A 26,579-nucleotide genomic window follows, 5' to 3' on the forward strand; every position below is an offset into this window, starting at 1 on the left:
TACAGGGTTATAAATACAAAATCAAATAGGGGTAATGCAGGAGTAGGTTTAATAATGAATAGGAAAATAGTAATGTGGGTAAGCTACTACAAACAGCATAGTGAACGCACTATTGTGGCCAAGATAGACACAAAGCCCATGCCTACTACAGTAGTACAAGTTTATATGCCAACTAGCTCTGCAGATGATGAAGAAATTGATGAAATGTATGACGAGATAAAAGAAATTATTAAGGTAGTGAAGGGAAACGAAAATTTAATAGTCATGGGTGACTGGAATTCGTCAGTAGGACAAGGGAGAGAAGGAAACATAGTAGGTGATTATGGATTGGGGCTAAGAAATGAAAGAGGAAGTCGTCTGGTAGAATTTTGCACAGAGCATAACTTAATCATAGCTAACACTTGGTTCAAGAATCATAAAAGAAGGTTGTATACATGGAAGAATCCTGGAGATACTAAAAGGTATCAGATAAATTATATAATGGTAAGACAGAGATTTAGGAATCAGGTTTTAAATTGTAGGACATTTCCAGGGGCAGATGTGGACTCCGACCACAATCTATTGGTTATGACCTGTAGGTTAAAACTGAAGAAACTGCAAAAAGGTGGGAATTTAAGGACATGGGATCTGGATAAGTTGAAAGAACCAGAGGTTGTACAGAGTGTCAAGGAGAGCATAAGGGAACAATTGGCAGCAATGGGGGAAAGAAACACAGTTGAAGAAGAATGGGTAGCTCTGAGGGATGAAGTAGTGAAGGCAGCAGAGGATAAAGAAGGTAAAAAAACGAGGGCTGCTAGAAATCCTTGGGTAACAGAAGAAATATTGAATTTAATTGATGAAAGGAGAAAATATAAAAATGCAGTAAATGAAGCAGGCAAAAAGGAATACAAACGTCTCAAAAATGAGATCGACAGGAAGTGCAAAAAGGCTAAGCAGGGATGGCTAGAGGACAAATGTAAGGATGTAGAAGCTTATCTCACTAGGGGTAAGATAGATACTGCCTACAGGAAAATTAAAGAGACCTTTGGAGAGAAGAGAACCACGTGTATGAATATCAAGAGCTCAGATGGCAACCCAGTTCTAAGCAAAGAAGGGAAGGCAGAAAGGTGGAAGGAGTATATAGAAGGTTTATACAAGGGTGATGTACTTGAGGACAATATTATGGAAATGGAAGAGGATGTAGATGAAGATGAAATGGGGGGGTAAGTACTGCGTGAAGAGTTTGACAGAGCACTGAAAGACCTGAGTTGAAACAAGGCCCCCGGAGTAGACAACATTCCATTAGAACTACTGACGGCCTTGGGAGAGCCAGTCCTGACAAAATCCTACCATGTGGTGAGCAAGATGTATGAGACAGGTGAAATACCCTCAGACTTCAAGAAGAATATTATAATTCCAATCCCAAAGAAAGCAGGTACTGACAGATGTGAAAATTACCGAACTATCAGTTTAATAAGTCACAGCTGCAAAATACTAACGCGGATTCTTTACAGACGAATGGAAAAACTGGTAGATGCGGACCTCGGGGAGGATCAGTTTGGATTCCATAGGAATGTTGGAACACGTGAGGCAATACTGACCTTACGACTTATCTTAGAAGAAAGATTAAGGAAAGGCAAACCTACGTTTCTAGCATTTGTAGACTTAGAGAAAGCTTTTGACAATGTTGACTGGAATACTCTCTTTCAAATTCTGAAGGTGGCAGGGGTAAAATACAGGGAGCGAAAGGCTATTTACAATTTGTACAGAAACCAGATGGCAGTCATAAGAGTCGAGGGGCATGAAAGGGAAGCAGTGGTTGGGAAAGGAGTGAGAGAGGGTTGTAGCCTCTCCCCGATGTTATTCAATCTGTACATTGAGCAAGCAGTAAAGGAAACAAAAGAAAAATTTGGAGTAGGTATTAAAATTCATGGAGAAGAAATAAAAACTTTGAGGTTCGTCGATAACATCGTAATTCTGTCAGAGACGGCAAAGGACTTGGACGAGCAGTTGAACGGAATGGACGGTGTCTTGAAAAGAGGATATAAGATGAAAATCAACATAAGCAAAACGAGGATAATGGAATGTAGTCAAATTAAATTGGGTGATGCTGAGGGAATTAGGTTAAGAAATGAGACACTTAAAGTAGTAAAGGAGTTTTGCTATTTGGGGAGCAAAATAACTGATGATGGTCGAAGTAGAGAGGATATAAAATGTAGACTGTCAATGGCAAGGAAAGCGTTTCTCAAGAAGAGAAATTTGTTAACATCGAATATAGATTTATGTATCAGGAAGTCGTTTATGAAAGTATTTGTTTGGAGTGTAGCCATGTATGGAAGTGAAACATGGACGATAAATAGTTTGGACAAGAAGAGAATAGAAGCTTTCGAAATGTGGTGCTACAGAAGAATGCTGAAGATTAGATGGGTAGATCACATAACTAATGAGGAAGTATTGAATAGGATTGGGGAGAAGAGAAGTTTGTGGCACAACTTGACTAGAAGAAGGGATTGGTTGGTGGAACATGTTTTGAGGCATCAAGGGATCACAAAGTTAGCATTGGAGGGCAGGGTGGAGGGTAAAAATCGTAGAGGGAGACCAAGAGATGAATACACTAAGCAGATTCAGAAGGATGTAGGTTGCAGTAGGTACTGGGAGATGAAGCAGCTTGCACAGGATAGAGTGGCATGGAGAGCTGCATCAAACCAGTCTCAAGACTGAAAACAACAACAACAACAACAACAATGCTGTTTGTAGTAGCTTACCTACACTCCTATTTTTCTATTCATTATTAAACCGACTCCTGCATTACCCCTATTTGACTATTTATAATCCTGTAGACACCTTACCAGAAGTCTTTTTCCTCCTGCCATTGAACTTCACTAATTCCCACTATATCTAACTTTAACCTATCCATTTCCCATCATCCATCTGGGAGCTAATTACATGTGGAGTCCCACTAAGGTTCCATCTTAGGACCCTCGGCTACTAAAATATTTGTGGACATTAATCACTGGTTCCTAGCCAATTCTTTGTCAATAATCTTTGAAAAAACACACTACATGCAGTTCAGAACTTGTAAAGGGTGTCCCACAAGCATATGCCTAACATATAGTGACAAGCAGATAGAAGAAGTGGCCAGTGTTAAATTCTCGGGATTACAGCTTGATAATAAACTCAATTGAGAGGAGTGTACCACAGGACCACTGGAGCATCTTAACAAATCTCTGTTTGTAATGCGAATTATGTCAGACATAAAGGGTATAAAAATGAAGAAAGCTGTCATACTATGCTTACTTTCATTCCAGAATGTCATATGGGATTTTTTTTTCAGGTAATTCATCAAGCCAAGCTAAAGTTTTCCAAGCTCAAAAATGAGCAATAAGAGTTATATCTTGTGTGAACTCAATAACATTCTGTAGGAACTTGAGATACTAGCTTCTGCTTCCCAATGTATTTAATCCTTAATGAAATTTGTCATTAAAAATATATCACTTTTTCAAACCAACAGCTCAATTCATGGAATCAATACTAGAAATAAGAATAGTCTTCACAGTCACTTACTCTTGTACAGGAAGGTGTGCATTAATCAGCAACACATTTTCAATAACTTGCCAGCAGCCATTAAAAGCTTAACATCCAATGAAATTCAGTTTAAGAGGAGGCTATAGGATTTATTGGTGGCTACGTCCTTCTACTCCATTGATGAATCTCTCAATAGAACTAACAGATTTGTGTGTGTGTGTGTGTGTGTGTGTGTGTGTGTGTGTGTGTGTGAGTGTGTGTGTGAAATACAATCAAACTTCTGCACCATTTCAGTGCACTAATGTGTTCATCACAAATAATTATTGTAGTAGTTCTGTTCTATGTTTATTACCTCAAATAAATAAAACATTTTTTTTTTAATTTTAAATTCAGTGCATTAATGTGATCTCAGTAAATGAGTGATTCTAAAATGATTCTCACATATAGTGTTCATTAAAAAATTGATGGTCATTCCACTTGCGACCTATGGAAGGTACATCAATAGCTTATTTGTTACAGTTGTAAATATTTGTTATGTTCTATTGTTTTTCTGGCATGTTCTACATCCTGGAGGACCTCTCCACTATGGATCAATTGGAATGAAAGTAAATCTAATCTAATATAATCCATACTTGACCCTTTACTGTGTAGAATATTTGTGAATTATCTTCCCAGTAACATGCCCTCTAAATCTGTACTTTATACTGATGATGCAACATTCATTAACTCTGGGAAGGGCATAAACAAACAGAAACAGGAAAACAAAGAGTACGTTAACATATCTAATAAATGGTTCAAAGTCAATGAGCTATCCGTCACCTAAGAAAAGACAGCGAACATCATTTTCAGTTTAACAAGCAGTGGAGATGAGGCTCAACACTTAAGCTACTTGGTGTATACGTTGATACCAAATTAACTTGAGGCAAACACAGAGACCACATTTGCAGAAAGTCCTCCATTTATCTTTTTATTGACTAAAGTACAGGCATGTGTCTCCTCTGTTACTTAACTCCTACTATGCCTTCTTTCACGGCCTCCTGTAATATGGTATCATTTTAAGTGGTAATTCTGCAAAAGCCAAACTATTTTCATCTGGGAAAAAACCTATTAGGTCTATTTCTGGAGTTACAAATTTTAAAACCTCCTGTAAACCACTTTTTAAAAACGTAAAAGTATTTACAGTTCCATCACTTTCTATATTCTGTAGCCTAGTAAACATTAAAGAAATCTTTAAAAAAAAACTACATCTTACGGAAAACTCTACACCACATAAAGCTAGAAAAATGAAACAGATAGCTATGCTAACAGCTAGACTAAAGAAAACACATACTAGTTATGAATACTTGGGCATAAAATTATTTAATACTTTATCTTTACCTTTATCTGTACAGGTGCATCATGTCTCGTTTAATGACGTTAAAAAAAACAACGGAAAAATGGTTGAAAGAAAAGTCTTTCTCCAATATTTCAGAATCTCAAAACTGTTCTAAGGGTGACATGAGATAATAAATTATTTGTAACTGAAAACTATTTTTTACTTACCTTAGTATGTCAGTAGTTTATGTGATAATACTTAAAAAAATTTATGTATTGCAGAATTACGGAATTGTTGCCATGTGTTATTAATAGTATGTACACTGGAATTATGTCAACGAAATGTATTTACACAATATATGCAAACTCCTTATGATGATATCAATTGCATAAAAATGCTCAAAGACAGAACAAAATAAATAAATAAACACAGAGAAGAACGTTTACTAGAGAAGAAAAGGGCTAAAGTTAAACAAATTGTATGCCGATTCTTGTGCTGTACATGCTCCACAAAATGTTTGACATGGCACTGTGGTCTTTGGCAGTTGATGGATGATGACACAAGCTGACTGTTGCATGGCTACTAATATGCTGCCTGGGTTCCTGAAACTCCATAAGTTTGAAAATTAGCCATACTTTGTGGTTGTCTCAGCAATAGAATATGAAATGTTTGGTATAGGTATTTCTCTTAGACCATATAGTAATGCCCATCAAACATGTCATGAAGGATATAAATCAGAACAATCTAAAATATTTAGTGACTTTGTATTGGTGCATATTTTAATACATTGATAATCCTGTATATACACTCTCATTAATAAAAATTATGTGTATTCTGTAATTATGTTAATATTAATTCTAAACAGACATTGATTTATAATACAATTATGCTTTTTGTTACAGCCAAATGGGATGAATATGATCAAGAAACTTGTTCCTGTCACTCATATAGTGGCTTGGAATAATACTAAAATGCAGATTCATATGCTTAAACATATTTTCAAACACAGGATGTCTGAGGTGATTGATAATATAATTAACTTTTGAGTCATTTGTCACTCTATAGTACTCATTTTTGACAATGTCTTGAATTACTCAAATATTTAAAGATAGAATTTTTATTTGCATTGTTCTGTGTCTACTATATCCAACATGATTTCCAACATCTTAAAACATTTCAACTCCTCAACACCAAATTAAAACGTTGCATTAGGAAGTGTCTGCTTCGTGCAAAAGGTCTTGAGTTCATATTGACAACAACAAGTAATTCTTCATTACAGATGTTTATTTACAAACAGAACTGACAGACTTCACAGACTCAACAACTGACTCTCAGAGCTAACCTTCCTGCATATCCGAACTGGCATCTGACAACTCCTAGGTGTATTAATATCTTTCCAAACAATGAGAGCTTTGACAATGTTTTGTTTACAATACGATAGCAATTCACGACTTAAAACTAAATTAGACATTACAGAATTTTAGTACAGATTAAAATAAGTAAAAGGCTCAGTACATATAAATTCTTACAAGCATAATTTCCAAATAGATTTTATAACATTTTTCTACCAACTTCTGGATAACCTTCACCAGATTTGTACCGATGTTTCCAGAAATATCTTGACATTTGATTCTGGATATTTCTTGAGTGATTTAGAACATCTATTTATATGTAAAATGATTTAAATCGTGTTTCAAAACGTAAATAAATCTTTTTAGCAATATTCCTTGATACAAATCGTCTTTCGAAATTAGGTTATGAAACAGTTTTCACAAGTTTTCGTATTTTTGCGATCATAATATAGAATTTCTCCATAGAGAGTTCCAGAAGTGTGCATTAAACGTTCATTTACAGACTTTCTCTTTAGCTGGTGAGTTTTTAAAAGTACCTTGTCCATATTATACGAAATAATTTAGCTCAAAACTGATAATTTATACAATTAATCAGAGCTACAGCAAACAGTGAGTCTTTCTTTTACAAAATGAAATATAATTAAAAATTGAATGAAAATAGGTTACTAACACTAATATATATTTACATTAATTCTATTTTTGTTCGCCGGCCGCGGTGGTCTCGCGGTTCTAGGCGCGCAGTCCGGAACCGTGCGACTGCTACGGTCGCAGGTTCGAATCCTGCCTCGGGCATGGATGTGTGTGATGTCTATAGGTTAGTTAGGTTTAAGTAGTTCTAAGTTCTAGGGGACTGATGACCACAGCAGTTGAGTCCCATAGTGCTCAGAGCCATTTGAAGCATTTCTATTTTTGTTCTTTCTGTGCAAAATGTCCTAATATTGACACAGTACAATATTTAAACATCACCAAAGTTTCCCTTTACATTTTGCATATCTGTATCGACATCCCCTAAAAGTCTACAGTATCGAATACTTCAATATGTCCCAATATGTCCTGTAATGTTACAATCTCCAAGAATCAACTGTAAAACTGTTTTCTTTCAAATTTCTTTCTTTGCCTCATCTAATTCTCAGCTAATATTAACCATACCTCCACATACAGCTCAACACATACTAGCTCTTCACAAAGTATCACAAGTGCAAAATATTGAATATTAAATGATTATCAAAAATATAGTCTATTGCATTGTGTCTTATTAGTTCTTTTCATTATTTGTTAAGCAAAATGTGCAATGTTATACTTTGCAAAGCAATTTATACTGTTCTGAAGAAATCTGGGGAAATCAAAGAATGCAAACCAGGACTGAATGTGACAATAGCTGAAGAGATGGTGATATGGAACACTTTTTTGTTTAATGCAAAATACTGAATTAAAAATGTGGCTATTTCATGAAAAATGTCACCTATGTTAGGTTATATATCTATTACAAAAGATGAATAATAATTTTGATGAAAAATGAACATAATAAATAATTACAATAGATTTTTTAACTTGCTGTAAATTATGAGCATATTGAAGTGGGGTGATAATATGAAACAGATTTAAAATTAATAATAAAATATACATTCCCCAATTAGATTTTTATTAATGAAATTATAAAATGGTATTTTGACCTGACATGGAAAAAATCACAATTGACAATGTAAATATCTAGTAAAATAGTTTTTATGAGCTATAGTTAACAATTCTGGTCCACAATTTAAAGTTCTTCATGAACAAGTGTTGCAAATGAATGTTTGACTCTCACACCCACTGCACAACATATGAGCCCATTTATGACACATGACACATTGAACCCAAAGTCCTCCAAGTTTTGACTTCTTAAATGCCTCACCACAAAACAAACAGTCTGAGATTCTATCATGTTTGAACTAGCAGAAGATAGTTCTATTTCCTCTTCCTCATTACAACTTTTGTCCTTACTTCTTTTTGTAGTTGAGAACAGTGTTCGCTTACTGGTGTGAGCGAACACTGTCTGACATTTTGACAGTTCCTGGCTGATCTATAAGGCTATAAAAGGAAGATAACTGAATTGATGCCTTTTTCATCTGTAGATTCAGTTCAGTATTTTGTTTCTTGTCTATGAAACACTTCAAAGTGTTTTTATAGGGTTAGGAAAGTAGCCAAAAGTGCTTTCCGACCTCTGTTTGATGCCTCCTTTTTTGAACTTGGGACTGGAGAGAGGTGTTGTGTCTTTACATAGCCTACAGATGTTGATGGACTCACTGTCTGCAATTCTGCCCCCCACTGCCTTGCTTCGAATCCACCATCACAAAGTCCTTCACCACTGTCAGCAAACTTTTCTGCTTCATGTTCAGCTGCAATGAATTATGATTCTGTAAAACTAGCTCTGTTTAGTGGATAAATGAAGGTACATTTGAATCCATTGACTGCTACTGCACTATTTTGGACTCTGAGGTACGCCTTTCCAAACTTCTCCGCAATATCGTAGGTGTCCATAACGCCTGTTCTTAGTGTCTGCCTAATCCCTTCACTGTAGTATGTTTTTAGGGCGCCAATGAAAGTCCTGTCAAGGGGCTGTAGTCTATGTGTAGCATCAGGTGGGAAGCAGAGAATGGTCACATGATTATCTTTTGTTTTTTATTATGACATCTATATTCCTAGTGTGAGACTAATGTTCATCCAGTATGAGCAAGACTGGAGATTCAGCTGTAGGTTTCGTATGTTCAACAAAGTGGGTAAGCCATTCAGTGAATAGATACTACTGCACCCAGGCTGATGGATGACATTTTCCAATAGCTCCAGGAGGTGCACATTTTCATTAATCTGTGTATCTAATTGGTGCATGGAAAAATCATCATCAGAGGCACAAAGTTGCTACCTGCACTCATGCATGTGATAATCATCACCAGATTTCCCCTCTCTGCAGCAGTGATGGCTCCTATCTGCTTTCTTCCCTTCATGCCAATTAGATATGGAATTTTTGTTTATACTACATTAAGACCAAACTTGTCAACATTGAAGATCCAGTCAGAAGGATAGTGATGTTTAGTGTATTCAGCTTTCAGATGATCAAAAAATTTCATGACACTCTCTAGGTTAAAGCCAGTGGCTCAAGCAAGTGAAGTTCCTTCAGGCTTTTGCACTGAAAGCTGATTCTTGTGTCTGTTCGTGAAGTGATCGAACCATGCTCTTCGGGCCATATCGTCAGTGAACGGATTGCTGATTCCATTTCTTACTGCCAGCTGATAAGCCATTCAGCTCACATCATTATGAGTGAGTCCATAAAAATTCTTTTTCATCAGTAGACAATACTCAACAAGGTCCTTTCAATTTCTTGGGGAAGAATAGGTTTTCTACCTATTTTTTCATGTGTTAAAGTATTTAAATCTATATCCTTTCTAGCCACCTTTCTCAAGAGAGTAGCTCTTGGTATATTGAAACATCTTGCTGTGCCTGCTTCTTGGCATGGCAACACATACAAAACAAAAAAAGGGGTTGTAATATGGAACAGCCTGTTTCATATTTCCACCCAAAGCAATTTTCAAAACTAACTAAACAGACTGCACTTTTAATAAACAATTTCAAGTAACTAAAATTATCATTCATAGGTTTAATTCCATTACTAAATGGTAATGTAGAAACAGTATGCTAACTTCTAAATAAAGGCCGCAGGAAAAATATTTGAATCTTACGTTGCAAAAAGTTTTGGAGGTTGGAAAACCATGTGAATCTACTCACTGCTACAAACAATGAGAAACTGCCCTCTCCAGCCTCTAGTGGTGGAAACAGAACATTGTGCTTCAGTTGGCTGAAACTAACGCCAAATGATATTACTAGTCTTCAAATACTACTGTGTTTCATATTACAACCCTGTTTCATATTACCACCACTTCCCCTCCTATGAAAAGGATAGATGCTACTCATCATATTGCGGAGATTCTGAGTGGCAGATAGGCACAACAAATTAAGCTTTCAGCCAACAAGGCCTCTGTCATTCACTCACACTAATCCAACTCACACACACATGACCAGACTCTGCCAGAGCTTAATTTGCTGTGCCTGTATGCAACTCAGCATCTCCGCTAAATGGTGAGTAGCAACTATCCTTTTCATAATATTGTTGTTAGTTGTGGGGAAGTATATACAGCATTCTTCGCACCACTACAATCTTTTACACGCTTGTGCAAGTGTTTGTTTCACATCCATACCTACAGCTCAGCAGTTACATCGCAGCTTGTGGTATAATCATTTTAGAGTAAGATTAGATTATATTAATTTTAGTTTTCATACCATATACCCAAAAAATGAGATGATTCTTGGGCGTGTGGAACATGTCAGAAAGTATATTAAAAATATATTTAACATTTGAATATAATACTTACTACCCTGACCATTTGTCAGGAAATTGTCAAAATAGGTGAATACAGTAAACTGAAACAGCTAATATTTACCGATTTAATATGATGTCAAAATGAAACATTGTTATGCACTATTGATAAATTTATTATACACAGAATACCTAATCTTGACTGTTGTGGCAAAGTACTTTCAAAACTAAAATCTGACAGACATTATTACTTAAGCTGGCCTAAGATTCTATGAACATATTCATCTATAGAGTTGCTGGCAAATTCTTCAAAATGTGTGTTCCTGAATATTAGACCCCTTTTTGGACCAAGGTAAGTGACTTTAGGTCATTATGTAGAATGTTCTCATTCCTAACATTGATACCGTACACATCAAAAAAAGTTTTGCATTATCTCGGTTCTGAAAGTTCCAGAACCTGTACAGAAAACTGGAATAGAGGTCAATATAAACATCATTTCCAGCCTTTTTATTGCTCACTAATACCTCGACTTGCATGTTGTAGCACCATACAGCGAGACCTTCAGAGGTGGTGGTCCAGATTGCTGTAAACACCATTACATCTAATACCCAGTAACACATTCTCTTGCCTTGATGCATGCCTGTATTCATTGTGGCATACTGTCGACAAGTTCATCAAGGCACTGTTGGTTGAGATTGTCCCATTCCTCAATGGAGATTCTCTGTACATCCCTCAAAGTGGTTTGTGGGCCACGTCATCCATAAACAGCCCTTTTCATTCTATCCCAGGCATGTTCAATAGGGTTCATGTCTGGAGAACATGCTGGCCATTCTAGTCAAACACTGTCATTATCCTGAGGGACGTCATCCACAAGCTGTGCAAGATGGAGTCACAAATTGTCATCCATGAACATGAATGACTCACCATTATGCTCCTAATATGGTTGCACTAATGGTTGGAAGATGGCATTCATATATCATACAGCCGTTATGGCACCTTCCATAACCTCCAGTGGTGTATGTCAGCCCCACATAATGCCACCCCAAAACAGCAGAGAACATCAACCTTTCTGCACTTGCTGGACAGTGTGCAGACATGATCAAACCATTGTACTGAATGTCTAGGCATGTTTGAACCACAGACAACATGTCTGGTGGAATTATTGGAACTTAATGGCTGTCAGATCACCTCCATCTAATAGATGCTGCTCATGCATGGTTGTTTACATCTTTGGGCAGGTTTAGTGACATCTCTGAACAACCAAAGGGACTATGTCTGTGATACAATATCCACTGACAACATCCATCTTCAGGAGTTCTGGGAACTGGGTTGATGCAAATTTTTTTTTGATGTGTGTATATATATTGAGCTACTGCTTCGAAATATAGATATATTACTTGCAACAATTGTCATTAAGGAATAAATATACTGAGAAGCAATGGCTAGAATATGAAGTTCCTTGAACATGTTTCTACATGATGTTCTTGAATTTACACCACAAATGATTCTTATTACATGATTTTGCACGCTAAATACTTATGAGGTACCCCAGAATATTTTCCGATATGACATAATGGGATTAAAGTAAGCAAATTTTTTTACATTTATATCTTCTACGTATGGTACCATTCTCGCTACAGTTACAGTCTTGTTTAGGTGCTTAAGCAATTCTGTGGTCTGCTCTTCGTAACAATTTATTATTGAGCTATAAATTCAGAAATTTAACTGTCAACTTCTTCAGTCTGCATGACTTCATACATTATACACATGAGGGAAGGGGTACACTAAGAAATCTCAATTAGTAGATTTTATGTTATCAGTATATACAGGGTATTATGAAAGCAAATGCATGCAAGAATTTATTAAGAATCAACAGCTGATTTCTAAGATAACTGTGTTTCTTTGACACTGTATGATTCTTTGCTATAATATATTTAGATAACAACCTTTCTTTTAAAAATCTCAATTCAGAAATAAATGTAAGTCATGCACTCCCAAACAGAGCTGTAGCTGGAGTACTGAGTTAGATATTACAACAGAACTGAAGTATAAAAATTACTTCAGTGCTAAATTAGTAAGTAGAAAATTGTAAGTGTGCATGAATGACATTGCATCTAGAGTCATTGGGTGCATGATTGTGGAGATTACCATTCACATCAAAATCCCCTTATTGTTGGAGGTACAAATGGGATACACACATAAAGTGAAGTAGTTGAAAGAGAATGCGTTGGTATTCACTGCATAGTAAAGAACAGATTTCAATATCATAAATAGTTTTTGATCTAACTGTGGAGAATAAATAATCTATCTACATCTACATCTATACTCCACAAGCCACCCGATGGTGTGTGACAGAGGGCACTTTACGTGCCACTGTCATTACCTCCCCCTCCTGCTCCACTCGCATGTGGTTCGCGGGAAGAACGACTGCCGGAAAGCATCCGTGCATTCTTGAATCTCTCTAATATTACATTCATGATCTCCTCGGGGGGTATAAGTAGGGGGAAGCAATATATTCGATACCTCATCCAGAAACGCAACCTCTCGAAACCTGGACAGCAAGCTACACCGTGATGCAGAGTGCTTCTCTTGAAGAGCCTGCAACTTGAGTTTGCTATACATCTCCGTAACGCTATCATGCTTACCAAATAACCCTGTGATGAAATGCACTGCTCTTCTTTGGATCTCCTCTGTCAACCCAACACTGATGAGCAATACTCAAGTATAGGATGAACGAGTGTTTTGTAAGCCACCTCCTTTGCTGATGGACTACATTTTCTAAGGACTCTCCCAATGAATCTCAACCTGGCACCTGCCTTACCAACAATTAATTTTATATGATCATTCCACTTCAAATCGTTCCGTACGCATACTCCCAAATATTTTACAGAAGTAACTGCTACCAGTGTTTGTTCTGCTATCATATAATCATACAACAAAGGATCCTTTAGACAAACAACTAGGAGAGTATCAGGGTGGTTTTTGAAAGGGAAGATCCTGTGCAGAACAAATTTTTAACTTAAAGTCAATAATTTGCCATAGAATGTTAACCAGCAAACCAATACTAGTGTCATTTATAGATTTCAAAAAAGCATTTGACTGTATAGACAGAGAAATTATAGATAAGGTTATGAGAGAATTTGATGTTAAATCAAAACTAGCAAACATAATTCGTGAAACACTAACAGGTACAGTATCTAAATTCAAATTTATGGGAGAAGTATCTAAGCCATTTGAAATAAAAACTGGTGTTACACAAGGTGACAGTTTATCATTTTTACTGTTTAACTGTGTTCTAGAAAAAATGGTAAGGATCTGGAATTCGGAGCTAAAAAATCACAAAATTAAACCAATAACTCTGGGAATGAAAACAAATGGAATTAAGGTAAACTGCTTTGCTTTTGCGGATGATTTCGCAATTCTTTCAGAAAACCTGACAGAAGCAGTTACTGAAATAGCAAACAGAACTGCTCTCAAAATTTCAGCTGAAAAAACAAAATTCGTGTCGAATATAAAAAATGCACCAAAATACATAGAAACACAAACAGTTAAAATAGAGTGAGTAAATAAATTTAAATATTTTGGAGAAACTATACAACAGAATGGACTAGAAAAATCTGCAATAGATGTAAGAATTAACAAAATGGAAAGAGCATATGGTTTGACCAAAAACATTTACAACAAGAAATGTATATCTAGAAAAACAAAACTAAAACACTACACCACAGTGGTACGACCAGAATGTTTATATGGATTTGAATTACTAACGATAACCTATAAGATGGACAAACTAGAGGTACTGGAAACGATTATTAGAAAAATAATGTGTGTAATGAAAACTGCAGATGGTTGTAAAATAAGAAGTACTGAGGAGATCTGCAAAAATATAGAGAAAATATCTGAATAATGGCCAAGTGAAGATTAATCTTTTTTGGATATATCTACTGAATGGATTGAAATAGACCAACAAAGCATATACTCCTATATTTCTGAAAGAATAAATCAACAATAGCATGGATTATAGAAGTAAGAAAAGCTCTTGAAAGAAACAACATCAAAGAATCAGAAATAGCAGAAAGAAACGGTTTTAAAAACAAAATACTACATTTGGAAGGCTTTCAAAACAGAAGAAATAAAAAATCGGGAACAACATGGACAGAAGAAAGGAAGAGACTTCATGGGGAAAAAATGAGGGAATACTGGAAAAGTAGGAAACAACGACAAAGGAAGAAAGAAGAGGAACTGAAGTTGTTAACGTGATCCTAGTTGGTCAATATGATTGCAAAAATAAAAAAAAATAAACAGAAAAAAGAAAGAAAAATCCTTTTTTCTATGTATTTGCAATACATTACTTTTGCCTATGTTAAGGGTCAGTTGCCACTCCCTGCACCAAGTGCCTATCCGATGCAGATCTTCCAGCATTTCGTTGCAATTTTCTAATGCTGCAACCTGTCTGTATACTACAGCATCATCCACAAAAAGCCGCATGGAACGTCCGACACTATCTACTAGGTCATTTACATATATTGTGAAAAGCAATGGTCCTATAACATTCCCCTGTGGTATGCCAGAGGTTACTTTAGCGTCTTTTGATATCTCTCCATTGAGAACAACATGCTGTGTTCTGTTTGCTAAAAACTCTACATTCCAGCTACACAAGTGGTCTGATATTCCGTAGCCTCCTACGTTGTTTATCAAGCAACAGTGCAGAACTTTATGTGATGCCTTCCAGAAGTCAAGGAAAATGGCATCTACCTGGGAGCCTGTATCTAATATATTCTGGGTCTCATGAACAAATAAAGTAAGTTGGGTCTCTCATGATCGCTATTTCCAGAATCCATGTTGATTGCTATAGAGTAGATTCTGTGTTTCCAGAAATTAGATGATACGCGAGCAAAAAACATGTTCTAAAATTCTACAACAGATCGATGTCAGAGATATGGGCCTATAGTTTTGTGTATCTGCTTGTCGACCCTTCTTGAAGACTGGGACTACCTGTGCTCTTTTCCAATCATTTGGAACCTTCCGTTCCTCTAGAGACTTGTGGTACACGGCTGTTAGAAGAGGGGCAAGTTCTTTCACGTACTCTGTGTAGAATCAAATTGGTATCCCGTCACGTTCAGTGGACTTTCCTCTGTTGAGTGATTTCAGTTGCTTTTCTATTCTTTGGACACTTATTTCGATGTCAGCCATTTTTTCGTTCGTGTGAGGATTTAGAGAAGGAACTGCAGTGCGGTCTTCCTTTGTGAAACAGCTTTGGAAAAAGGTGTTTAGTATTTCAGCTTTATGCATGTCATCCTCTGTTTCAATGCCATCATAATCGCAGAGTGTCTTAATATGATGTTATGATCCACTTAATTATTTAACGTAAGACCAGAAGTTCCTAGGATTTTCTGTCAATTCGGTACATAGAATTTTACTTTCGAATTCACTGAACGCTTCACACATAGCCCTCCTTATGCTATCTTTAACACTGTTTGTCTCAGAGGGTTTGGCTGCATTTAAACTTGCAGTGAAGCTCTCTTTGCTTTTGCAGCAGTTTCCTAATTTTTTTGTTAAACGACGGTGGGTTTTTCCCATTTCTCACAGTTTTACTCAGCATGTACCTGTGTAAAACTCATTTTACAATTGCCTTGAACTTTCTCCATAAACACTCAACGTTGTCAGTGTCGGAACAAAAATTTTCATTTTGATCAATCAATCAGTCAATCTCTTTATTCATCCGTTAACAATATACATTGTATGGATGTAGTCAATTACAATATAGTTTCTGATATTTTATGTGTTGCATAATAAATCCAAATATTTTACATCACTTTATATAAATAATCTTACTTTCCCCTATTAGACAATTACAATATAATTTCTGTTATTTAATGTGTTACAAAAATTTGCATAATAAATACAAGTATTTTACTTCACTTTATATAAATAATGTTACTTTCCCATATTTAGATATTCTTCAATGTTGTAAAAACTGTTTCTTATTAAAAATTGTTTAAGATCTACTTTGAATTTATGACATTCTTTAATTTTCTTTATTGCAGCAGGCAATGCATTAAAAAGTATTTTGGGCTAGTAGTTGACACTTTTTTGGTATAGTGCTCCTTTGTGGGCCTCTCTGTGAAAATCATCTCTATTTCTTGTTTCGTGTTTATGAATCTGATTATTTACTGTTGAAAATTCCTGGTGAGTTTTCAGAAAGCAGACACATTCATATATGTATAAGCTAGGAAGAGTCATTATTTTAAATTCTTTAAATATTTCCCTGCATGACATTCTACGGGGAACCCCTTTCATTATTCTAATAGCCCTTTTTTGAAGTTTGAAAGCTTGTTTTGCCATACCTGTATTTCCCCAGAAGATCACACCATATCTAAGCAAACTGTTGATCTGTTAGGTAGTCTGAAATCTGCCTCCTATTACTTTTGCTAAACAGATAAACCTTCCTCCCCTTTTTTATATTCCTATTTACTTCCATATTCAGGGATGCTGCAATGGACTTATGATCACTGATACCCCCTTCTGTGCTTACAGAGTCGAAAAGTTTGGGTCTGTTTGTTACCAGTAGGTCCAATATGTTACCTCCATGAGTCAGTTCTCTGTTTAATTGCTCAAGGTAATTTTCAGATAGTGCACTCAATATAATGTCTCTCAATGTGAAACCTCCCCCTCACTTATCAACCTTAATGACAGTGAAAAATTAAACCGTGTGCACCTAATGGAAATTTGGGTAAAAAGAAATCATCACCAAAATTAATTTGTCAGTCAAAAGGGAGGAAAGGGTTACATCTAAATGAAAGGAAAAATGCAAATGAAATTAGTGGAAATTAATTTTGAGAAAAGGGTAAAATTAAAAAAGAAAGGAAATGTGCCACCATTAAATTAACAATTAATTGATGTTAATTAGATATTTGGGGAAAATTACAGTCACCAGTCCTATGTACAACTACTATAATAATTGAAAATGAAAGATTAATGCACATTAATTAGTGCTAAAAGTGTGGCAACTGAAGGTTGACACGTGTTGTGTGAAAACTGAATGTTTGTCAGAAGTAATAAATTTCGCTTCACTCTGAATTAATTTAGCATAAGAATTAACAAAAAGGGAAAATTGAAAGATAATTTAGTGACTGAAATTAATAGTGAACTTTGTTTCTGAAGCACTACGAAATTCAATAAAATAAGGTTAGTCTTGGGCTACCTCAACAATCATTTCAAAAGCTACTTGAATCTATGTGATTTAGAGATAAGAGATTTAACTTTGAACTTGAATTAAATGATTCTGAACAATTAACAATAGTAAAATTTAGTACATACCAAGCTGAGCTGCAGTCAAAGGTAAGCTAAAATATGGTAACAAAACTAGCACTCTTAATTTGTGCTTGTGTAATCTAAATATTGTAGCCAGCTATGAATACTTTAACTGAACTTTGAAATTAAAGCAATGAAATGGAATGACATTACTTTAATGCTGGCGTTTGAATTTCAATGACACTCAGGTTCGTTCAGTAAAAAGGAAGGGACCCTGCTTGGTAATGCAATTGGGACAATGAGCAACAATGGTTCATGCTACGTTGCTGTAATTTTGTGAGGGAAATTGAACAGTTTGAAAAGCTGAGGTCTGCCATACAGTTCTAAAACTTAAATTGCTTCCAGTCTTCTCTTGTTGGTTTATCGAAGGTTTGAAGTTTTCCATCGAGGAGGTGCCGACAGTCACTCATTGTCGGCCATCGCTGTTGCAGAAGCTGGATGTTGGCGCGTCTTCTTCTCAACACGGTCACCAGGCAAAATGGGCTCTTGATGTGCGCCAGCTAATGCTTCCCATCCACAACACCATGTTAGAAACTGTTATAGCAAGTCGAGTGCAATTACATGCTGCCAAACCCCGAAAGTGCGGCAACTCGCGGGAGTGTCACACAACATGTGGGGCGGCGTATGGAAATTTGTTGTTAAAATGTTCCTATGATTTATTTAATGCTGTTGTTTGCCGTTCTCAACACTGGCTCTCTAACTACAATATTTGCAACCAGAAAGTGATTAGCAAAACGTGAAGCCTGTAGTTAGAATTCCTAGTGCCCACTTCATCTGAGAAATACACTTATAGCTACAGCTGATAGCTCTGAGGAATTAGGAGATTGTCTGGGATTCATAATCAAAAACGATTCACTCTAAAATGTTCACTATATTCTGAAAGTCACAGACCAAAAAGAATCCACACAATCCAGCTACCAGAGCAGTTCAGAGTCTAATGCACTGATGCAACTATAACTGTTCAAATTAAATGTTTAAGTGAATGCTCGCCATAATTTGATGATAATGTTCATCAAACGCCACACTAAATAATGGTAGAATGTCTGTCCTATTACACTACACGCAGTTGACGAGCTCTGAACTTGCCCTTTGGAGATACGCTATCGCTATAGTTTTTAGTTATACAGTTGAAACTTCTCACATCTTTATGATTGTAGCGTATCTCCCTTCTACTTAAATTTAAACATCCTAGCTTTATATATTCACCTACTTAATCTATCTTGCTTCCTTAATTTTTAAGACAAAAACCAGAAAATCATGAATTTCAACTAAAATCTTAATTTATGAGATCCAGAATACTGTTCTACTAAATTGTTATGCAAAAGGAATCTAAATATAAATTGTAAGTTTCTAGCTCTTTTCTGCTGCGCCAATGATTTTTACAGAAAACCGTCCAAATTTCGAAAATGGTTAAAGTTATTGAACTGATATTCAACAAATACTAATTTAGTCTTACTCCTGACATGCTAGAAACGTTTCAGGTTATTTACTTGATTTTTAAAGTACTGCACAACATTTATGACGTCAGAGCTAGTTACAGCGGACTAGGCTGGCACACAATGGAAAGACTGCTGTGAATTTTATATGGCGTGAGTAGGCTGCTTCCCTACATCACCCTCTACTTAATTTTTTTGAATTTAAATGAAAAAAAAATTAATTACAATAAGGGAAGCAAGAGTACAGCTTAACTCCCTATGAAAATTAAAATTGAAATGTAAACATGTAGAAATATTAAAAGAAAACTTATTACCTACTTCAATTATTTAAATTGCTGGCATATTCACTGCCTCTTAAGCAACATTATCACTCAAAATTTAAGCAAAATCAATGAAACACTTTGGCATACATATTGCCTTAGACAGATAAACACATAAAATATGTAAAACAATGAAAATGTTATACATTTTTACATAGACAAATTCAAAGAAAATAACACATTTATTCATGATACATAAACAGATAATTATATCTTAGCAGTCTTTTCTAAACCTGAAAGAGAATTTCACAAATCATGACACTTTCGTTTTTACACACGTGGTTGTAGCCACTTTGGCTGGCGTTCTACACTTCCATTCAAAGGGTAGAGGAGGGGAAGTTGCTATGGTGTGCGTCTTTCACGTTCACTCTAAATTACATGGGGAAAGGGGAGGGGTCACTGTGGGTTGTGTCCAAGTCGCTCCATGCTTTCACACAGCTACCAGGCTGCCATTATCTGGTTTGCCCTATAGAACTAACAAAAAGAGTGCCTCAGACTCTGTTCACTTAATATCTAAGGGTGGGTCACAATGAACTGGGGATATATATTTTATCTCTCAATATGTTGCTGGAACAAAGTTAACAGAACTTTTTCAATTTTACTCTCTTGGTTACTTAACTGTCATAAAATCGATAAACAAATGGCTCAAAACGCCGTTAGTTACTTACTAGAGAAAATTTATGCTCAAGGCATACAATCATAAATCCTATTTAATTCCAATTTATTATTTCTGGGCCGGAACCCTGAACCAATGCTCAGTACGTTTCTGACAAATCTGTATTTTATTTACTTAACTGACTCATCTTTGATTACCTTATTCTTAGAGGTAGTATGAGTATATTTGATTTGTAGTTGTCTTTTCAGCTTCTTTGTACATGTGAGTAACGTGTGGTAATAGTGCAGTTCTTTGTGTTCAAAACACACTACGTTTAGTTGACTACTACATCCACCTATTGGTCCTCTGCTGCTGTGTCATTTCCACATCTGCAATTATGTACTTACTTACTTTGCTAGTGTATGAACTTAAGTAATACTCACTCCATTAACAATTAACGCATAGGATAGCACATTTATTTCATATCTATAGTGTATTGCAGCTGATCAGTTTGCTCACGTGGCAATCCATGTCCACTCGATCGGACGCTGAAACCACAGGTAGTCTCTCTCGACCTACCACTAAAGTGCTTTAAGTAATTATGGACGAGCGTAATGCTAAATTCCTTAAACCTATAGGACACCATGAGCTGCTCTGTCTCATCTAACATAACCGTACCTATGGTCGCATTCACGCCTCCAACTCATAACCTCAATAAGTGTAGGTGTGTCCTGTCACACACTACACCAAATAACGATCAGCTCCAACCTTATAAATACTTCAGGGAAGTGTCCTTCACGTCTCAACCACAAACACTGTTCAATTCTATTACACAACCATTCCTTGCTATACAAGGTGAGTTCATTCTTACTACTTATCTGCATATTTTTCATAACACTAAGAACTCTCTTTGACTATTTATCAGCATATAATCGGTTTCACTGCCACTTCAGCTCCTGCTGGTACATTAATTTGTATATCTTTTAAACTTACTGTTGGTGGACTGCACAGCTGCCATACTGTGTAGAGGTTACAGAACAACCTCCTACCTACCGAATTCATTCACTACCTATGAACCACGTTCCTGAGACCTAATATCTTTTTACTTGTAGGGTACTCTAGCCTATATGCATTGCCATGTGGTTTTCCTATGATCCTGAAAGGCCCTTGGTAAACGAACATGAATTTCTTTGTTTCTGCGTTTATTTTCTTTGATTTTTCCTTGGTTTTGACAAGGACTAACTGACCTATCTCAAAACTAGTGGGCACAGCTTTTGCATCATGACGCTTCTTCCTTTCCAATGCTCTTTTTCTTATATTTGCCCTTGCCTTTAACTTCTTCTCGTCTGTGGATATTTGAGTTAGAATAGGGGATTCTACCACATCTGCAATCACATTGTGCGGTTCTTGGCCAAACATCAATTCGCAAGGCGCAAAACCAGTTGCATCATGCCTTAAGTTGTTAATTACATTCTCAAAATATTTCATGTGCTCTGTCCAACTTTAGTGTTTCCGAGCACAATAAGTCCTGAAAAGCCTATTCAATTCTCTCATAATGCGTTCAGTCATATTTCCTTGGAGGAAATACGAAGATACTTTCAGATGTTTCACTCCATCCTTATCCAGACATTCTTTAAATCTATCAGAAGTAAATTGAGGCCCATTGTCTGACAGAAAATTCTTCAGAACGCCAACGTTCACGAAGAAATCTTTTTCTAACTTTTCTACCAACGTTTTTGCATTTTCTCTTTTAATTGTTTATAGCTTAACATATTTACTAAATCCATCCACAACAACAAAAACATGGGTGCACCCAGCTCTCGAAGAAGGAAGAGGGCCAAACAAATCACAAGCCAGTAATTCTAGCGTTTCAGTTGGCTCTATTGAATGCATATCCCCTTGTATTCTGGTGTTAGCAGCACGGACTTTCTCGCACACTACACAAGATGCTAGACGCTTGGCAACACGGTGGTACATGTTGTCAAACACAACTTTTTCTTTTAACTTTGCAATACACTTCTTTGCACCATAGTGCCCATACCTCAGGTGTCCGTAGTCGATTAGTAAGTCTACATGTTGTAAGGGAAAGCACAGCTTCCACTCAGAAACACCTACCTTTTACCTCCTAAACGGAATACCTTTATGCAGACAGTAGTATTGCGAAACCTTATGATAGTTCGCATTTCCCAAATAGCTCTTTACTAATTTCAGCTGGTCATCTGCATTCTGCTCACGTCTCAAGTTCTTAATCACCCTCTTTAATGCACTGTCTTCCTTTACTTCGTGCAACGCAAACATTCGTACTTCACTTAGGTCTGTTGCTGTAATACCCGTGTCATCACAGAGCTCCGCACTTCTAGATAACCAATTAGCTACCAAATTATCTTTCCCTTGAATATATCTAACGTCAAGGTCAAACTGCTGGAGATGCAATGACCATCTTACCAAACGAGCATTCCTCAACTTACAGGTCCTTAAAAAGGTCAACGCCTTATGGTCACTGTAAACAATTATCTTGTGACCTAATAGATACTGCTCAAATTGCCAACGCTTCCAGTTCTGAGATGCCATAATTTCTCTCGGCTGCCTGTAAAGATCGACTTGTGAAAGCTATAGTCTTGTGCACTTCTTGTTCGTTCTCTATTTCTACTTGGAATACCTCCACAGCTATACCATAGCCACTAGCATCAACAGACATACAGAATGGTTTTTCAAAATCAGGATGATGTAAAATAGGACTATTAATTAAAGATTGTTTAAGCACCTCGAACGCCTGTTGGCGTTCTGCTGTCCAAACCCAAGGGTTATTCATTTTCAGCAGGAGGTGAATACAGGGCGCATTAAAAGCCTGATCACTAACAAAACGCCTATAGAAGCCGAAAAGACCGAACATCGATCTCAACTGCTTCTTGTTTCTGGGAGCCTCAAATTTTTCAATGACTGCTAGCTTGCCTGGGTCAGGCAGAATACCTTTTCCACTTATCATATATCCCAAGAAACCTATTTCCTCTTTAACGCACTCTGTCTTTTCAATCTTTAGTTTCATGCGACCTCTCTCAATAGCCTCTAACACTTTCTCTAATAAAACTGTGTGTTCTTCCCAGGTAGGAGTTGCTATTAATAGATCATCTACGTAGACTGTGATTTTATTACTTAAGGCTGGTCCTAAAACATGGCACATCACACATACGAAAGGACAAACAGAGATATTAAGTCCGAAAGGTACCACTCGATATTGGTAACAAACTCCTTCGTACTAGAAAGCTGTATACTTCCTTGAACTTTCCGCCAGTGGCAAATTCCAATATCCTCACACGATGTCCATAGAGGTTAAGAATTTTACTCCCCGGAACTTTTGCAATAACTCGTCCATGTTCTGCGGTCTATCACTTTCCCTAATCACTATTTCATTCAACCAATGAGCGTCCAAGACCAATCTGACACTCCCGTCTCTTTTTGGTACAACAATAAGAGGATTATTGTACTCACTGACCGCTTTTTCAATCACACCCCACTCTAGCATCCTCTGTATCTCCTTTCAAACCGCCTCCTTCCTAGCTACATGTATTTGGTATGGCTTCCTGAAAAAAACTTGGCCAGGTTTCACCTTTAATTGACATTCATAACCTTTGACCACACCAGGTCGATTTGAAAATACCTTATGATGCCTTTTTAAAACCTGTCTCAGTTCTTCCTTCTGATTAGTTGAAATTTTATCGATTTCCTGCAATTTAGCTTCTATTTTGTCCAAAATAATTGCTTCTTCTTCTGTGTTTACTTACTTTTACTAAGATTAACATCTTCGTCCCAATATCTCCTATTTTTCAGAGCTCGTATAGGCAGCTCCCAAGTCTCATCATTAGTTACTACATGTTTATCAATAAAAGGTACCGTAATTACTCCGGTTATCAGTAAGACCATTTTTAACTGGCTTCTTTCAAAGCCAACAGCACTCTGATATTTCGACAAGAAATCTATGCCAATTAAAACCTCAATACTGAGATTATTTACAATTAAGCATGGATGATCAATAAAATTACCATTAATGTTAAAGGGTAGTAAAACTTCATGTTTACCGTTTTTGACACCTTGCCAGTAGCACCAATTATTCTTACTCCTGATACCCTCATTACTGTAAGCTTGTCTTTACCAGGTAATGCATCAAAGACGGACAGAGATATCTCATTCACCTCACTTCCACTGTCTAAGAGACAACGTACATTGATACCCAACATATTCACTATTATTATAGGGTGGTTCCTCAAACTCATCCAATAGTTCCTTTTGGATTTGTCTCCAACTAAAGTGATCGACATCTGTCTTCATTACATTTAGGTCAAAGTGTGTAGGGGTTTCTTGAATTACATTTTCAGCTGCCTTTTCCAGTCAGTCTATTAATTTCAAATTAAAACACCGCACGACTTCATTACATTTAGTTTGCTGAACATGACCCAAATTACTGTAGTCTGAGCCATTCTGCGTCTCCAGACTGGGCATAACACTAGTTACAGCTAAACCACTTTCACCATTATCGTTGGGTTCTTTCTCAAGTGACAAGTGGTCACAGCTACTGGGTTCATCAACCCCTAACAGGCTATCCTCTACATTCTGACTTACCTCCTGTCCTAAATCTATTAGTACAGTATCAACATACTGCACAGGCACTTTAGATGAGAGCACATCATCCTTATCGTAAATATGAGCATGAATTTCTTCTGCATGAGCATGAATTTCTTCTGCTTCTTCACTTGACAATTCAGTATTTTGTAGCTCTTCCCTACCGTTACACTGCTGCGCCTTCTCTTCCTCTTCCCACTTAGAAAGCGTCTCTAACACGGTATCTATCAAATACTGTGAGTGATCTAATATTTCTGCTGTATCCTTAGATGCTACCGATCCCTCATCCACATGTTCGGTCTGAGTATTCTGATCTGTTTTACCAATCACTGTAATTACTGGCTTAGAAAAAGTAACCGCCTGGTGAGCGCCAGTGTTCTCATAGACGGGAACTAGTTTTTCTGCCTCGGCCTACTACTGTTTCCTTTATTCCCATTATAGTTAACTGGCACTGCATTGCTTTCCGCACTGTTGTTTACCTGCATAATTTTGTTTGGAACAAAATTACTATTATTTGGATGCCATTGTTGGTTCTGATAATTATTTCTCCAATTCCTACCTCTCTTAGGATGGCGAACACCTACTGTTCTGATGTTCACATTGCCATTCTGCTCGTTCTTAAAATTACTACCAGTGTTATTACCATATCTGTTATTACGTGCTTGCTCCTCATTGGCAGCCACACGGTCTACACGTTCCAAATATTCAATGAAACGATCCAGATTGTCTCTAGGGGCAGATATAATTCTAGTTTGCCAATACCATGGCAGTTTGGCTTCGAGACCTAGTATTATCATTTCAGGTTTTAGCTTTACGGCCAAATGTAATAAACGTGAGATCCATGACCAAGCAAATTCTTTAATAGATTCCTTGCCTACATTGAAGCGTTTTCCACTCCAAAATTCTCTCAATACTTCATTTTGCTTATTACTAGACCAATAATCATTAATGAAAGCTGTTTTTAATTCCGCTAATGTTTTACACTTCAACATAACATCAGCTGACCAACGCATGGCGTACCTGCTAAATGGCTTCTAATAAATGAGATTTTATCTCGTTCAGACCAAGTTGGTTGAATCACATCTTCAAAATCTTTCCAGAAATCTAGCGGGTGGATATTTTTATCTGGATCGAACCGCAAGAACTGCCGACACCCGACAAAAGCGGCGCTTGCAGCTACAACTTGTTGTATACTACTATTTCCAGAAGTTACTGAAGCTACTTAACTCTCAATGTTAGCAATGTTAGTACTAATATTTTCTACTCTCATTTCAACATTATCTACTCTTTGCACAATATGAGTAGTATCAGTTTTGATTGCATCTACTTCTGCTTGACATTTGTTTACTTTTATATTAACATCTTTAAACCCATCTGAGCACAGTTCAGATTCCGCCTCGATCTTTTCTGTTAACTTGTGCTCCATCTTCGCATCTTCCATTTGGAAGTCTTTGCGAACGTCAGCAACTTCGGATTTTACTGTTTTATACATTTCAGAGAATTGTTGAGCAACCTTTTTCTTAATATCCTCATGGTTATAATCAATTTTATAATTTAAACTTTCCAGATCCTCTTTCAACTTATTGCAGCCAATCTTGAAGGAAGTTTCTAATTCAGCTTTATTGGATTTTAATTTATTGTCCATTGCCTCAAATCGTTTATTAAAATTAATTTGGCTGGCCACAATCTCATACTATAATTCAGCATTACTGGCTGACAATTTTCCATTACTGGCCGCTATTGCTTGTAATATAACATTTAAATCCATAGCCCCA

General features: G+C 36.6%; 1 protein-coding gene across 1 annotated transcript in view; it reads left to right on the top strand.

The window, feature by feature from the left end:
• LOC126273074 (uncharacterized) overlaps positions 1 to 6,140 on the top strand; it is a 155,306-nt gene extending 149,166 nt beyond the window's left edge. The window contains exon 5 of the mRNA XM_049976488.1: positions 5,722 to 6,140. Within this exon, the coding sequence (XP_049832445.1) occupies positions 5,722 to 5,865 (144 nt within the window). The 3' untranslated portion in view covers positions 5,866 to 6,140. The remainder of the gene's footprint in view (positions 1 to 5,721) is intronic.
• The last annotated feature ends 20,439 nt before the right edge of the window (positions 6,141 to 26,579 follow it).

Source organism: Schistocerca gregaria, chromosome 1, assembly GCF_023897955.1.
Source record: "Schistocerca gregaria isolate iqSchGreg1 chromosome 1, iqSchGreg1.2, whole genome shotgun sequence".
NCBI lineage: Eukaryota > Metazoa > Arthropoda > Insecta > Orthoptera > Acrididae > Schistocerca > Schistocerca gregaria.